At 45.7% G+C, this 16,252-nt stretch overlaps 1 protein-coding gene and 1 long non-coding RNA gene across 3 annotated transcripts in view; one reads left to right on the forward strand and one right to left on the reverse strand.

Moving 5' to 3' along the window:
• Nucleotides 1–12,159, reverse strand: part of LOC112934874 (uncharacterized) — a 376,518-nt gene extending 364,359 nt beyond the window's left edge. For both annotated transcript variants that reach the window (XR_012000350.1, XR_003238073.2), the window contains exons 1-2: nucleotides 11,868–12,159; nucleotides 11,005–11,151 (exon numbers count right to left, since the gene is read on the reverse strand). This is a non-coding gene — a long non-coding RNA (uncharacterized lncRNA). The remainder of the gene's footprint in view (nucleotides 1–11,004; nucleotides 11,152–11,867) is intronic.
• A 494-nt stretch (nucleotides 12,160–12,653) lies between these two features.
• Nucleotides 12,654–14,333, forward strand: LOC140598049 (uncharacterized). The gene is made up of 3 exons (XM_072751257.1): nucleotides 12,654–12,663; nucleotides 12,736–13,593; nucleotides 14,185–14,333. Exons 1-3 carry the CDS (start codon nucleotides 12,654–12,656, stop codon nucleotides 14,232–14,234), a joined length of 918 nt encoding a protein of 305 aa, XP_072607358.1. The 3' UTR covers nucleotides 14,235–14,333.
• The last annotated feature ends 1,919 nt before the right edge of the window (nucleotides 14,334–16,252 follow it).

The raw sequence follows: 16,252 nt of genomic DNA on the forward strand, positions 1-16,252 counted from the left end.
AGAGGGAACAGTATGGGAAGGGCACGACTTGTATTTTGTAAAAAGCACGTAAATTCAGGCGTGCTTATTTAGAAAATCTCAGGCCTGTAGACCTGTCAGCGCTGCCACTGACCCAGTAGTCAATGAGTGTAAATAAATCAACATTATCTGACTTCTGCTGCTCCTCCACCCCAGCACCTTGGCCTACGGGTACCTCCACAAATTTTTGGACTAGGAATCAGAGGGGGTTAACTCTCTAAACAGTACTCTGGAGTTGAGCTGTCTGGGTAACCACACTGACAACTAACTTTTCTCCTATTCCTTACATCTGCCAAGGAGATTACAAGATTAAGGAAAGGTGGGGAGGGGAGTTAGTCAAGTACAGCAGAGTACAGTGCCCCCCCCCCGCCCCGTATTCACAGTTGCACTTTCCAGATTTTAGTTAACCAAGTCAACAGCAGTCAGAAGCAAATAATCCTGCTTCTGTTATCATCTCACATCATAGCGGGAAGAAAGGTGGCTACAGTACAATAAGGTATTTTTGAGAAAGAGACAAAGACCACATGCACCTAAGTTGTACCACAGTATATTATTGTAATTACTCTATGTTGTTAGTGTTGTTATTAATCTCTTCCTGGGCCTAGTTTATAAAGTGAGCTTTACCATAGGTATGAATAGGAAACAACATCATGGATGTAGGGTTCGGTAGCATCCATGGCTTCAGGCATCCTCCGGGGTCTTGGTGCATAACCCTCCAGGGCTGGCGGTAGACGACCATATAAGGACAGACGTGGACGTCATAATGAAATTGAGCGAAGGCTAAGAACTGAAGTAGGCACTGGGAGGAAGGGATAACCAGTGGAAACTTCATCTGGAAAACTATAAATTAGACAACCTGTAAATTAGTTTATCTCAAATAGTTCACGTGATTAACAGGCCTATTAATTACGGTCAGGCAATCATCACGGGGGGAAAAAATCCAACTTTCAGTGCCTGAATTCATGGTAAATCCCATGCACCGGGAGTCTAGAGACGTGCTTCTTGACTAAGAATTTGTCACTAAATAGCTGTTATCTTGAGAAAAATAGCTATTCTGTACCTCAATTTTCTTATTTTGAAAATGGTCATTTTTATTAGCTTATTTCTTCTAACATGAAAATTCTATGACTCAACTGAAATGAAGTATATCAGACTTTCAGCAGCAAAGAAACAGGGTTCAGTTCAAGAGTCCTGAGTGCTTAGCCCTTGACTTCGGCTGTGACATTAGACCCTCCAACACCACCGACCATCACTACCATATTATATACTGGAGTTGTTTAGTCTTCTTTGCCGTGTTTCTCCCTCCTTCATTGCACTCTTGCCAAGGGGCCCAACACCACACACTGACACCTGGACGTCACTAGGGATTGACACACTGGTCAGCATACGGGTTTCTGGGTGGCCAGAAATCTTTTCTGAATCTGGTCTGCATCCCAGACTTTTGGAAATGGCAGAGGGGCACAAGTCCAACATAGGACAAGCTATGAAATACAGAAAAAAAAAAGCAATCTTTTCTCAAAGATTAAAAAGAGAAAACCTATACATCTTGGGAAGCAATTCAGGGTGTTGGATACATTCCTGTATAAAATGATTTTAAACGTTTGCCGTTTCCCATGCATTCCATACACACCAACACATACACGTACGCTCACAGTCACACTCACTCACAGGCATCTGCCTCCCCTTATTCTCTAGCAAACCTAACTACAGTCTTCCCTCCAGAATCCTTTCGATCTGAAGAATGACAAAAATAACAAAAAGTGATTTGTAATCCCCATGCAACTCTTACGAGTTCCTCGGAAATAAACCCATATGAACCCATCCAGTGATCCTGGAAAATAATACCCATTTCCACCGTTAATTTTTTCACCTTTTAATAAAAAGGCTACCAAAGGAAAGGGGGACGTTTAAACTTTAAAGTAAAAGGAGCAAAATGAAATAGCAGGATCTACTAGACCAATGTTCTGTCCTCTTTGGTTCCCACGATGACCCTCCTGTCCCCTGAAACCACACAGGAAGCATTTCCACCTACAACACACATGCCAAAGGGGCATAATGTCAGGAAGCAAAGTCACCGACAGTCACTCATTCAACAGATGCTTATGTATTTTGTACCATACAAAGCGGCTCCGATTAACTTACATTCAAGTCTAACACGGTCAAGATATTAGCTTCCAGAACATCTTGTGTTTGGAGAACAACAGATAATAGCCAAATGAAAACAAGTTACATTCCTGTCTTATCCTGGACCCTCTCTTTTAGAAAAGATCGGGGAATCAGACATTCTGGCCTGAAAATCACAACTGATTTATTCCCATTTCTTCAACAGAGCAGCTTTTCCCTGCTCCAACCGCAGTGGCTTGGGTGAGAGTCCTTGATGATCCTTAAACACACACCTTCGCGTACATACAAACACACAGCCAGATACAAGGCTTCAGAACAAATATTCACTCAAAGACATATCTTTAGTTATTTTATACTTGAGAACTTATTTCCAAAGAAAAAAAATTAGTTAAGATATATGCCTTATGTGTCTATGGGGACCTGATGTTACGCAATGATGATGAGCCAGACATTGGCCTTCCAACAGACTGGAAACTCGGAGTAAGAGCCCAGCAAACCCACTCAGACAGAGAAGAAAAATCTATAATGTATGAATATGAGACAAAAACAGATACCTGAAGGTATTTGTGTATTTGTCATCCCCAATATAGGATTGTAAGCTCCTTAAAGGCAAAGTTATTGAAGCATCCTCATTTTATTTTATTTTATTTTATTTTATTTTACTTTATTTTATTTTATTGTTATTGTTATTGAAACAGCTTCTGCCCTCCACTTTATTTAATTCACGACCGTGTTTTCCCCATAGTCCTTGCATAATATATGTTGTTGGAACTGAATACCTGTGCTCAATAAATACAAGAACGATTAATTATCATTGATATTAGCAGAGCTACAAAAATACCCTTTCCTGGGGCTTCTGGGTGGTTCAGTCAGTTGAGAGTCTGACTCTTGATTTCGGCTCAGGTTTTGATCTCAGGGTCGTGAAATCAAGCCCTGAGTCAGGCTCCAAGCTCAGCAAGGAGTCGGCTTGAGATTCTCTCTAAAATAAATATTTATTTTTTTTAAATGCCCTTTCCCTGGTCAGGCTGTCCACACTGATTATAGGTACAGATGCACTCTAGGAGACCCAGTTCTATTGGCATAGTCTGAACTTTACACTGGAAAAGCACAGCAGGAACACCTTTCTAGAATTTTCTCTTCCATCACAAATATGGCATCCGTTGCTACAAAGGGAATTATCTCTTCACAGTATTCAGAATTCTTTCTGGCTAACCCTCCTGGATTTAGGGAGAAATAAGAAAAATGTTAATAGCATAGAAAAAAAAACCCTGGGGATTATCCTAGATCACCTCAACTTTTAAGAGTGACAGAATTTTGAAGAAGAGAAGAAATAATTAGAGCCTAACTTATTTTCTTCTTTTACTCAAGGCCAGATACAAGATAGCAGGTCAGTCCCTAGCACAGTCTGACACGTAACAGGAATGTTCTGAGAATATCCTTTGTGACATCAATGAGTATCTTTGTTTGAGCTCTATGGGTGAAATTTCTCTTAAGTTGCAATATTAAAAATAACAAAACGTGTATTGTGAGGAAGTCTTGAAGCTCAAAAGAGATAATATACATTAAAGTGTTTAGCACATGAGGACCCTATAAGTGGTACTATTACTGTAACTAGTAATACATTCCAAAATAACTGTTTTATTCATAGCTATGAACACTTTAATCATATAAATCATGTGTTCATAGAAGCCGCAAAGTGAAAAATCTAATATTTATCTTCAGATACTCATGGATTTCCTACTGTGTCCAAGGCTCCTCCTCTTTCCGCAGGATAATTTTATGTAATATTCATAACATGCTGCTAATACATTATGATCACAGAGAGAAAATAATTCAACTGGTCTTGTAGCCACCAGATGATGCAGATTGACGCTTGGTCTTGACAAAGACTCAAGAGCAATGGAAGGGACTTATTAGTCATCCTTAATGGGCCAGTGCTAATAGTTTATGCTACTTATGGCTGTTGTGTTTGTTTCTCATTTGGGTTTGTTTTGGGTGTTTTTGTTGTTGAGTTTTGGGGGGTTTTTTTATTTGTTTGTTTGTTTTTGTAGTTAGAATAACATGAAGTAAGGAAACCCTTAGTGAAGGCACAAAAGCCATAGCCAAGAGTAGTCAGTACACTAACCGGGTCAACCAGGATAATATCTTACTTTAGCTGGTTACTGCCTCAGCAAATTGTGTAAAGGAGTAAATTAGGAAAAGAACTCCACAGTCCCTACCACTAATATCCAGAGTCTGAAGGATCAACACAAAATTATCGGGGCAATAAGCAGATAGTGTCAAATCAAGAGAGCATGTATGTGCTAATGAAGGAATGAACAAGGTGGCAGCAACCTGGAAATTGGGCAGGTGCAGCCCTTGGTAGAGCAGCCCCTGGGGAGCAACATCACTGCTGAGTATTTATGGCTGAATCCTTTTTAATAAGTAGGGTGGTGAATACAGAGAACCAGAAAGCTACATCTACCCTAACTACCCCTGATGCTGCTGTCAAATCACATTCAATATGTGTCATGAATAAAAATACACTTTTTTCCACGTGTGGACAAAAATCACAAAGTCATTTAGGACAATGCAGTTAATCAGGTTCTGGAGAGCATCTGAGGCTGTAGAAATTGTGTCATTCACAAAATGTAACCCAACCGATCTATGAAAAGATGCTCGAATCACTAATCATCAGGGGAGTCCAAACCAAAGCCACAGTGAGATACTCCCTCCCTCACCCTGTTAGAATGGCTGTTAACAAAATTACAAAAGAAGTACTGGTGTGGACGTAGAGACAAGGGAGCCCCTGGACATTGTTGCTGGGGGTGTAAACTGGTGGAGCCACTGTAGAAAACGATATAGAGATGCCTCAAAACTTTAACGTTAAAACTACCGGACGATCCAGCAACCTCACTTCTGGGATGTGTTCAAAAGAAATAAAGTCAGGACCTCGAAAAGATACCCGCACTCCCACATTCATTGCGCCAGTATTCACAATAGTCAGGATTCACCCAGAAACAGCCAAAGTGTCCGTGGGCAGGTGGGTAGAGACGCCACGGTGTGTGTGTTTATATACACAATGGAATGTCCATCCATTGTCCAAGAACAAGGAAGCCTTGGCCTCTGCAGCAACATGGATCAACCCAGACGGTAAAATAAGGCAGGTGCAGAAAGGGAAATACTGCGTGACCGACCTCCCTCATACAGAGACTCTAAAAAAGTCAAACTCGTAAAAGCAGACAGTGAAGATAATGGAGAAAATGGGGAGATGTTGGCTAAAGGATGCAAACACACCGTTTTTGCAGAACGAATACATCCTGGAGCTCTCAGGCACAGCACAGGGACGTCGTTGCAATACTGTATATGGGAAGTGTGCTAGGACCGTGTATCTTAAATGTTCGCACCACAAAAACAAAAATAACTATGTCGGGGGGTGGATATGTTAATTAACTTGATTGTGGTCATCATTCCACAATGTCTACGTGAAATACACACAATTTTTATTTCTCAACTCAATAAAAGTGAAGATATTTTTAAACGAAATATTTCTTGGAAATCAGAAGGTTTTAATATCAGAGTTATGACGTCTAGAAAGTAGGATAAAAGGCAACAAACTCACAATAGAGTTGTCCTCTTTTATTTAAAAGGAAATACTGCACTTCTCCATCTTTGGATAGATTATCACTACTACTAAAAGCCTTATATATGAATTTTTGAAAGCAGTAATGCATCTTCTCTAGCTTTTAAAATCCATAATAGAAACTTAAACGTCTTAGAAAAAGAACCTTACGTATATATGTCTAGGAGTAATCCTACCTAGTAATCATGAACATACTTAGAAGCTCATAATCAGATTTTATTTCGAAACGCCGCTGCTAAAAACGTCAATACTTAGATCCCCCCAGACTCCAGTTACGCTTCTGTAGCGCTGTGGTAACAGAGAATATTTTGTCTTAAGTGAGTAAGCTCCTGAAAGGTAAAGAATCATTAACATTTTCAAGTGTCAAGTTGTCATCTTGCCAAATTTTATTTGCAGCTAACGTTTTGACGGCAGCAAGGCATAGCAGATGTATACAGGAGGCCTCGCTTCCGATTGCAAACTTTCACTAATAACGTGAACTTGAACAAACCATTGTCCTTTCCTGGTCCTCAGCTGTCTTAGTGGTAAAATGAGTTGAGTCGACTTTAGGATCAAGTGGAAAATGGAGAAGGACAAGCAGTGTATGTTCTCATTCATTTGGGGAATATAAATAATAGTGAAAGGGAATATAAAGGAAGGGAGAAGAAATGTTGGGAAATATCAGGAAGGGAGACAGAACATAAAGACTCCTAACTCGGGGAAACGAACTAGGGGTGGTGGAAGGGGGGAGGAGGGCGGGTGTTGGAGGGGAATGGGTGACGGGCACTGAGGTGGACACTTGACGGGATGAGCACTGGGTGTTTTTCTGTATGTTGGTAAATTGAACACCAATAAAAATTAATTAAAAAAAAAAAAAAGAAATCAAAGCACTAGAGCCTAGAACATTCTTCTCCAACTTAACGTTGAAATAATGACACTAAGTGAAACAAAAGCGAGACAATGACACTAATTTCAGGAGAAATAGGACCCCAAGACGAGGTTCCATCTAATACACAGAGGGGGCCAATTTAGTCCATAATCTTTATTGCTAAAGACAAATGCTGAATGGTCATTTGTTCGAGTTGCGTAGCAGGTAATTTCTTGGAACAGTGAGTTTTCCTCAGTGGTATCTTTGAATTTTTTTCTGCATGCTAAAACCTGAAATGACCTTTCATTTCCCTAATATGCAGCTCAAAAATTGGAGGACTGGATCAAATTTCAATGCCTCTACTATTATCACAATGGCTAAGCCAAACTCAGATCACCAGTCGTTCATCCTCTATTTGTGGGGTTCAATAGTTAAGTCTGTTTGAAAAATTAAACATAAGAAATGCATAGTTATATATATATATATATATATATATATATATATATATATATATATATATATATCATTGTCCAGATAACAATATCTAATTCTAAAAATAAATGTTTATGTTTTCATGGCTATGCTTTGCTTCATTCACTCACAAAAAAAAAAAAAAATCAGGTAAACTTGACCTATATCATTTAGAATGATAAAATAAATGGTTAGCAGACCTTGCTTCTCAAATAAGTATTAGACTTTTTGTACTTTTTTGCACAACAGGATTCTGTATCCTTTTATGGTTTGAGAGGTGATGGCCGAGCACAAAGATGTGGGAGCCATATGGGGTATGTACATCAGGAATTTCTAATAAATGTCTACATCTATAATGTTTCTACCAAATATCTACATTAAATGGATCAACTCTGAAAGACGTGGCATTTTTCAATAAAATTCAGCTTTTGAGCAGTGATTTTTTAATCTATCCTTCCAGTGAAAATTTTGCTATTAAATGAATATAACTGTACTTCTAATTCCTAAGTACTTTGAATTTCAGCCAAAATACAGCATGATTTTCATAATGTCATTGGATATGGTCATTGTCATTGCCTACAACTTGATTGCTACCATAATTCTTGGTGATTTTAGTAGCCAGGCAGTTCATTGACCTCTACTCTTTACATAATTTTGATCTCCTCTCCCCTTAAGCAACACGGTGCCCTAAATGACATCTCCCCTTTACAATCTCAATAGTAAACATTACTCTCTTTTGCGCCCACCTCCTCCTCCACATTTCCTCATTCTCTCTGGTACCAGGTTTTCAGTATTTCTTCTACCCACTGGAACCTACAATCTTGCAATTTCGTTTTCACAGCTTACTCTCGCCATTCCTTACCCAGCCTTTGTGTCCGTGTAGGTGCAGGAATCTGCAGAAAAACACAGAACCACGCTTACTGGTCTCACTTTAAAGTCAAGGGCACCAACCTTAAGTAGCCCCTTCATGCTGCCCAAGCCATCATATTGTATTTTCCTACCATATGTTTTTATTTTCCTAGTATTTTACAGCCTTTTCACTTTCCTCAAACCTTCAATGCCTCCACCCTCAGATTATGACCACCTTCTTTCCTTCTATCTTTGCATGGCTTCTCCATGTATGCCCTAGATCCCAATATCCTCTCCTACACAAGAGTATTGTTCTAGGAGTTCTCCTCTCTTTAAGGGAGCATCACATTTTCCCATCTGTACTGGCTCATCCCCCACTAGCACACTGACGTGCAGTAATATATTTCATCTTAGAAGTGACTTCCTGTTACCCCATATCACCTTCACTCTGCCCACCTTTAGAGCAAAACTCATCAAAACAAAAATATGTATATATATACTCCCTGAAGATTTTTTCCTGTTGAATGCAATCCATTCAAGGCTTCTATTGCATCCAGTCTTGTGAAGTCTTCAGTGATCATCTCCTCGTTCTCAGACTTCACCTTAACTTAATGTATCCATAGCATTTGAACCAGTTAATCACCCAGACTCCTTGTCTAAACCCTTTCTTCAGTTGGTCTCCATGCATTTTGTCTTGATTTCAGTCTCTCTGCTTTGCTTCTCCTTATTTCTCTGCTCTCTTAACATTGGAATGCTCAGTACTTGGACTCCTCTCAATCTTCACTCATACCCTAGGTGATAGCTTCAGTTACGATCTCCTCTATATGCTCACTGCTCTCAATTTAATAATCAGCCCAGAGTTCTTGCCTGATCTCAAGACTCAAATATCCAACGACTTACTCAACATCCACTGAAATGTCTAATAAGCACATGCCCAAAGCTCTGGATTATTTTACTCCTAAATCTGTTTCTTTGGCAGGATTTTCCATCTCATCATCTCTATCATTCCAGTTGATCAACTTCAAGAGTTAGAATCATCCTTGTTTCCTCTGTTTCTCACATTTCACACATCCAAGTCACCAATACATTCTGTTGGCTTTATCGTCCAAATATATCCAGGAACTAACACCTTCTCATTATTTCACTATTACGACCTAGTCCAAGCCCTCACCCATCTCGCTCACCTGGCTCCATTAACTTCTGAACTGCTCTCTCTTCTTCTCTACTTGACCTCTTTAAAGTTTTTCTCAATGCAATAGCCGGGCAATTCATTTTATAACATAAGTTATATAATATTATTTCTCTGCTCAAAACCCTCTCATAACTTCCTACCTCATTTGGAGTGAAATCTAAAGCCTTTACGATGGCCTAGAAGTTCTACAAGATTTTGCACCATCTCTCCACTCTCCCCCTTCCAAGACCTTTGTAATACCATCTGCTACCACTCTTGCCTTTTCCCAATCAAGCCACTTGGGTCCCTCTGCTTGTTTATGGACATGCCAAGTATGCCCCTACTTCAGAGTCTCTGCTTTCTGTGTTCTCTCTTCAGTGAGGACTTTCCTGACCATCGTATACAAAATAACAATACAGCCTCCCCATCCCAGAAGCTCCAGCCCCCTCCCACACTCACTTTTCTTCATAGTACTAATCATTTGGCGTACAACATATTTATTTTTCTATTGTGCCATTCCTCACTAAATATAGGCTCCATGAGTGAAAGAATATTTCTTTGCTTGCTTATTTGTTCATTCACTTATTCCAAAACCTAAATAATGCCTGGGTATATAGTAGTAGCTCAATAAATATTTGTTGAGTAAAGAAACCATTTTTACATAATTCAAAACAGAATTTTGATCCAAAGGGAGTTTGTCATTATTTAAAAGCACAAAATCTCAAAGCATTAGAACTGGAAAGAACATAAGGACCACCCTCCAAAAATAAAATATTTCCATTGTCTTCTCCAGAACCGTTATGGGCAATGGGATCATGAGTCAGGACTAGGAAAATATAAGTGCTCAGTTACCACCCTATGCCAGCCCCAACCAAAGCAGCCCTATTTTGTTGTTGTCATTGTTTTCTATTTTAGGCTTCAACACAACGGTTTACTAAATATTTTACTAAATATTTTAAAGAAAGTTCTGAAACCTAAAAACTAGAACTTCAGATCTGGTGTAAACCTTCAGTCACAAAGAAAGAGATTGCATCCTGGAAAATGAAGTGAGTTAATCCAGGTCAAATCACAAGAACTTCAGAAAACCAGGGCTGGAACTCAGGGCTCCTCAATCCTGTCCTCATGTCTGCCCTCCTCCAGGCCAAGATTTCTCCATGGAGAGCTGTTCCTCAATGGGCATAATTCTTGAATGTGTTGCCCTTCCAAAAGATCCAATTATTATTTCAGATTTAATTATCACAGTCTCGGTTTCTTACAAAATTTTTTAGATTTAAAATTCAATAATTGCTCTTTCAGATTGCTGAAAATAATACACATATGTTTGAGCTTTTCATGATTTCTCATAAAAATTAACCTGTGTTCACATTGCTAAAGCAGGGCAGGAGACTGGATGGCAGTTTGCCACATTTAAGTATTTCTTTAAATAGGTTATGGAATCTAAATTTTCTGCACCCTATTTCTCAATTTCTCTTCAATGCATCCATGGATAGACTCTTCAGCACACAACCCACAAAGTTAAATTGGTTTGTGATTGGAACAAATGAAAAAGAAAACGTATGACCCGTGTGTATTCCACCAAGCTGACACGATGCATGTGTTTCTCTGCCGGGTTTAGATTAACCGCTGATTTGATGCACCAACTGGCCCATTTCTCATAAATGGGTTTTCTTCTATTCAGTGTTTGGTAAGCTCCTTGTCAACAAGATAACTCCCTAGGCTGAATAAAAGCCCCCTTAGACCCTGACAGCCTTGGAGGATTATTTGCTAGGCAGTGATTTTAGGGACCTCTGACAACTTCATTTTTATATTTTCCAAGAAAAAAATATGACTAAAACCCCTAAACACTTAAGCATTTCCAATTTTAAAGGCTTAATGCTCAGAAAAAAAAAATGGGAATCCTACCAGGATTTTTGATGGCTACTTAAAAGATGGGATATCTAATCCATTCCTTCATTTATTGCAAAGAAAGCAAATTCAAGGCAGCAGTAATTCACTCGATCAAAAGAAGTTTTCAGCCCCAAGGGCTCTTTGTGGTTCTCAGGATTGGTGCTGTGCAAAAAATAAAAAAAAATAATAATAAATAAAAATAGAACAAGGGCAAAGAATTATCCCAGCATGGGCTTCACCTATCATCTACATTTCCAAGATCTTATTTGTTGGTGGTTGAACCTTGAAAACCCCATAGTGGCTCCTGTTTACAGCTTGCAGTTGTAGTCCATAAAATATCATTTACAACACAATAGAATGTATTGCTTCCATACTTTATACAGTCAGTAATCCTTGTGTACTTAAAATTACCTGATAGATAAATTCAGTAAAATTTATAGCATAAAATTATTATATATATATAAGTTATATACACTGAGACCTTAAAATCTCCCTCAGTCACTAATTAGCAGTTTGGTTTTGATGTTGGCCCCGTAGAGATCTGAAGACAGGTGCTCAGGGTGCTCAGGGTGCTCAGGGTGCTCAGGGCGCCAGCACAGCAATGGGCCCCTAATCGTTTCCCCAGCAAAGGCTGCAGGTGCATCAGCCGGAGGGGCCCAGACCTCAAGGCCTCACACTGACCCGGGCCACGCCAAACCCCAGGGAGACACAGACTTCCCACAAAGTCCCTTCTTCCTAAAATGAACCTGAAAACCTCTGCTCCCCACCAGGGACTGAACCTGTGGCTAAGCGACGCCATGGAAGTGGATGGAAATGGATGGAGAGGACGGGAGATGCCGCTGACCCCGGGGTCAAGCCTCCCACAGGGGATGACTCACCTGCGATGACTTCCACGGGACACGAGGGGGTCGTCGGGCCCCCGGGGCTGGGAGAAGCACATGCAGCCACCCCGCTAAGGCCCCACAGCCTTCAAAGCTTCCAGCACCTTCAGGGCCGCTGGGACTCTTCCGTGAGTGCGGGCAGGCAGGTGACAGGTGAGCAGGTGACAGGTGAGCCACGGCCCCCAGTGTCCCACCTGCCAGCCACAATCTCGGGTTGGCAGGTACAGCCACATCGAGCCCCAGCCTGGACTTGGGCCTGCGGCACATTGTCTCCCTGTCCTTCGCTGTGTCCACAGAGGGAGAAAGAGAAGGAAGGGGGGAGGGACGGAGGGATGGACAGAGGGAGGGAGGGAGGAGAGAGAAAGGGGGAGGGATGAGAGAGAGGAGGGAGAGAGAGGGGGAGGGAGGAAGGGATGGAAGGAGGGACAGAGGGAGGGACAGAGGGGGAGGGCGAGAGAGGAGTCAGAGAAAGGGGGAGGGAGGAAGGAAGGGATGGAGGGAGGGAGGGAGACAGGGAGGAAGGAAGGAAGAGACAGAGGGAGGGAGGGAGGAGGCAAGGAGGAGGGAGGGAGGAAGGGAGGAAGGAAGGAACAGAGGGGGAGAGAGGAGGGGGAGAGGGAGGGAGGGAGGGAGGAGGGGGGAGGGAGGAGGGGAGAGGGAGGAAGGAAGGAAGGAACAGAGGGGGAGGGAGGAGGGGGGAGGGAGGAGGGAGGAGGGAGGAGGGAGGAGGGGGGAGGGAGGAGGGGGAGAGGGAGGGAGGGAGGGAGGAGGGGGGAGGGGCTCATGATTTCCCGCGAGCCCCGGAGCGCGCGAGGAGTGACCCCGAGCCCGGCCCCTGCCCCCGCCCGCACCTCCCGGTCCTGAGGAACCAACCTGAGCCAGTCGCTGTCCCGCGTCCTGAAATGTCATCCCCGAAGCAGCTACACCAGTCGGTCTCTCGCGGGGACGGGGACGGGGACGGTCGCCGAGCAGCGGCCGGGCATCCTGGAGGCCTCGAGCACCCGCGCCCCGCAGCCCCGCACCTGCCCGGGGCCTCCACCTGCACGTCGGACCCGGGGGTCAGCTGGGCCGGGGCCTCAGGCTGCGTCCCTGGGCGCCCCCAGCGCGGCCGCGGCGCCACCCCACCCGGACCGGGTCAGGCCCCAGTGCCCGAGGGGGACACCGCACCCCCGGGCCCCCACGGGGATCCCAGCGCCGTCCGGTGGAGACCACCCCGACGCCCCCTCCACCAGGACTGACCGCAGCGCCGTCGCGGGTGCTCGGGTTCCCTGTCCTGCCGGGGGTGTCACTTGCCCCCCTCCCGCACCAAAGCACTCGGGGGCCCGGCTCCAGCCCCTCCCCCACCCCCACCCCCACCCCCACCCCCGTCACCCAGTGTGGCCAGCTGCCTGCCCGACCCGGGAGCCCGCCGAGCGCGGAGTTCAGTGCGGGGCAGAAAGGCCCTGGGCAGCCCCGCGGCTCGCAGGGGGCAGGTGCGCAGGGTGTTTGGGGGGGGGGGCTGGGAGCCTGGCGCCCAGTGCCCAGAAACCCCACCCCCACCCCCCGCCCCCGGGCGAAGCTCAGAGGAAATGGGCAGGGACGCCAGCACCGAGGGAGACCGACAAAGCTCCAGCCGCTGACCCTAGGGGAACGCCGACCTATGAAGTTCCTAAAGAATTAAAAACAAAGGGGCACCTTGCTGGGCTCAGGGTGTGGAACACGCGAGCCTTGGTCTCTGCGAGTGGTGAGTTTGAGCCCCCGTATCGGAGGTAGGGATTACTTAAAATACTAAAATCTTAAAAAAAAAGGGGGGGGGGGAGAGAAGTACAAATGGAACTCGCGTGGGCTCCAGCAACCCCGCTTCTGAGTGTGCCACCGCGGGTGTGAATCCGTGGGGCACCGGCTGCCCGCACGCTTGGCCAGGCAGGGAAGTGCCCCTGGGCTCCAGCAGCGGACCCCGAGACAGAGAATGTACGAGCTTATCCGGCCTTTATAAAGTGGGGGGCGTCCTGCCGCTTGGGACCCCACGAATAAAGCTGGAGGACAGCGTGCACAGTGGGTAAGCCAGAGCCAGAACTGCACGTTCCCACCCTTAGGAGACAGTGAAAGGATGGAGGTCCTAAGGGGAACAGTGGGACAGTGGTTACCAGGGCGATGGGAGGAAGCCCTGCAAGGTCGTGAGCCTCGGGTTCCCCACTGGGCCCTGGGACTGAACCGCCCCCCCCCCCCCCCGTGGGCCGTCAGGGAACCACGTACATCACGCATCCCCGTTGTCCCACTGGTGGGGGGGTGCCGGCCTCTGCCCCCGCCGCTGGGGCCTCTCCCATTCTTCCAGGTGGCCACAGTGCACCGCAGGCTTCCAGAGAACTCCCTCGACAGCGATGAGATTCCGAGGCTCAAGATGCAAACTGGTGACGGTACCAGGGAGTCCTACAGCAGGTGCAGGTAGCCCAGAGCTGCTGTGGCAACACGGAAGGGACCGAAGAACACCTGTTGCGATGAGCGTATTAGGTACGCATGTTAGGTACGTACCCATTAGGTGGCAAAGGACAAATAATCCCCAAATCAGGGGCTTAATACAATAAAAAGTTTATTTCTCACTTAAAATTCGCCGGGTGGGGTGCGTCGCTGGGGCAGAGTGGAAGAGCAGTGCATGCTCCTTGTCTGTACAGGGAAACCCCCAACGGGGGCAAAGAGGGAAGAGCACCTCGTGGGGAAGACTCTGAGGGTGACGCTGCATGGCCTATGCACGGCCTATGCGCGTTTGGGGCCACGGTGCACCTGCGTGCCCTGCGGGAAGGGACCGCGGGTGCCAGCTGGCAAGTCTGCCATGGGTGCCAAGGGGGGCGGAATGCAGCCCACGGCGCTCAGGGAAGGCTGAAGGGCACAGGTGACACCCGAACGTAGAGGTAGGGGGATGGGAGGGGTAACCATGTCAATGGAACTGGCTCAAGAGAAGCCCAGGTACTGGGTTAAGTGTCGTTCTGGCCGGTCTGTGTGTGTGGGGGTGGGGGGGTGGGGGTTGTAGCTGAGATTAACACCTCAACATTGCTCCCCCCACCCCAGGAGGAGACATCCCCGTTGGGAAGGCCTGAACAGAACACACACACACACACACACACACACCTGGAGTTGCAGAGAATTTGATCTTTGTGCAGGTCTCTAAGCCAGGACAGGAGTTTCCTCCTGCTTTGGGACCCGGGCTGGAATTGGCACCACTAGTTCTGCGGGTCCTCAGGCCTCTGGAGCCAGAGCAGAACCTACCCCAGGTTCCCTCGGTCTGCAGCTCTCTCCCTGCACCTGTCGCCCCCATGGTCCCTAAGCCAACTGCTCACAGTAACTCCTACCCATAGGTGGCCCGTCGGGTCTGCTCCTCTGGGGCCCAGGCTGATGGCAGAGAGCAGAACGTTGTCGTTGGCCGGAGGACTGAAAGCATCCCTGGGGTGGGACAGATGGGTCCAGGCCCCGGGACAACAGAGCAGGACCCAGGCGGAGGCGGAGAACCCGGGTACACTGTCCTGGCGAGGCCCGAAGAGGGCACGGCCGAGGCAGACAGGAACCCACGGGGACCCCGGCGCTGACACCCCTGCCTCTACCCAAAGGAGGAAAGGACGGGCTAGAGAGCCTCCATGAGTGCAGAGTAACACGGGGGTCAGCACACCACTTGGGCAAATGGAAAGAAGGACGCTTTGTAAGGGCAAAGGGATTTTCTGCTTCCTACAGTTGACCCTCGGACATCTCAGGGGCTCGGTTGGCCGACACCCTCCACAGCTCAAAATCCACGTGTACCTTTTTTCTGCTTTCTTTTTCCGGTAGGCTCCACGCCCAGTGTGGAGCTGGAGTCATGACCCAAGGGTGAGAGCCGCGTGCTCTACCCACTGAGCCAGCCAGGCCCTCCCAAAATCCACATCCCACTTGAATCACCTTACTGATAACATAAACAGTCAATTAAGGCATGATTTGTATATTGATTACATTATACGCTTTATTCGACAGCACAGTGAGCTAGAGGAAAGAAATTACTACTAAGAGAATCGTAAGGAAGAGAAAATGCACTCACAGTACTGCACGCTATTGATCTAAGAAACTGCCCGTAAGTGGGCCTGTGTAGCTCCAGCCTGTGTTGTTCAAGGGTCACCTGTCATGTTAAAGGTGAAGCACCTGTGTCCTGTGAGCTCCCGAGGAAAGATGATGAACAGACCCCATGGGGCCAGGAGCCAGGGGGACCTGAGGTCAGCGTTACTGCAGGTTAAGGAATCAGGTGGTTTGCACGTGAGCTCCTAGCGTGATTATGACAAATAGTATGTGCTCAAAAGAAAACTTGGCTCCCTTCTTCTTCCTCTCAACAACAAATCAAGCAGAAAGCACACATTTGTCCGAGAACAACAGCAAAAAAAAAAAAA

This window comes from Vulpes vulpes, chromosome 3, assembly GCF_048418805.1.
Source record: "Vulpes vulpes isolate BD-2025 chromosome 3, VulVul3, whole genome shotgun sequence".
NCBI classification, from domain to species: Eukaryota; Metazoa; Chordata; class Mammalia; order Carnivora; family Canidae; genus Vulpes; species Vulpes vulpes.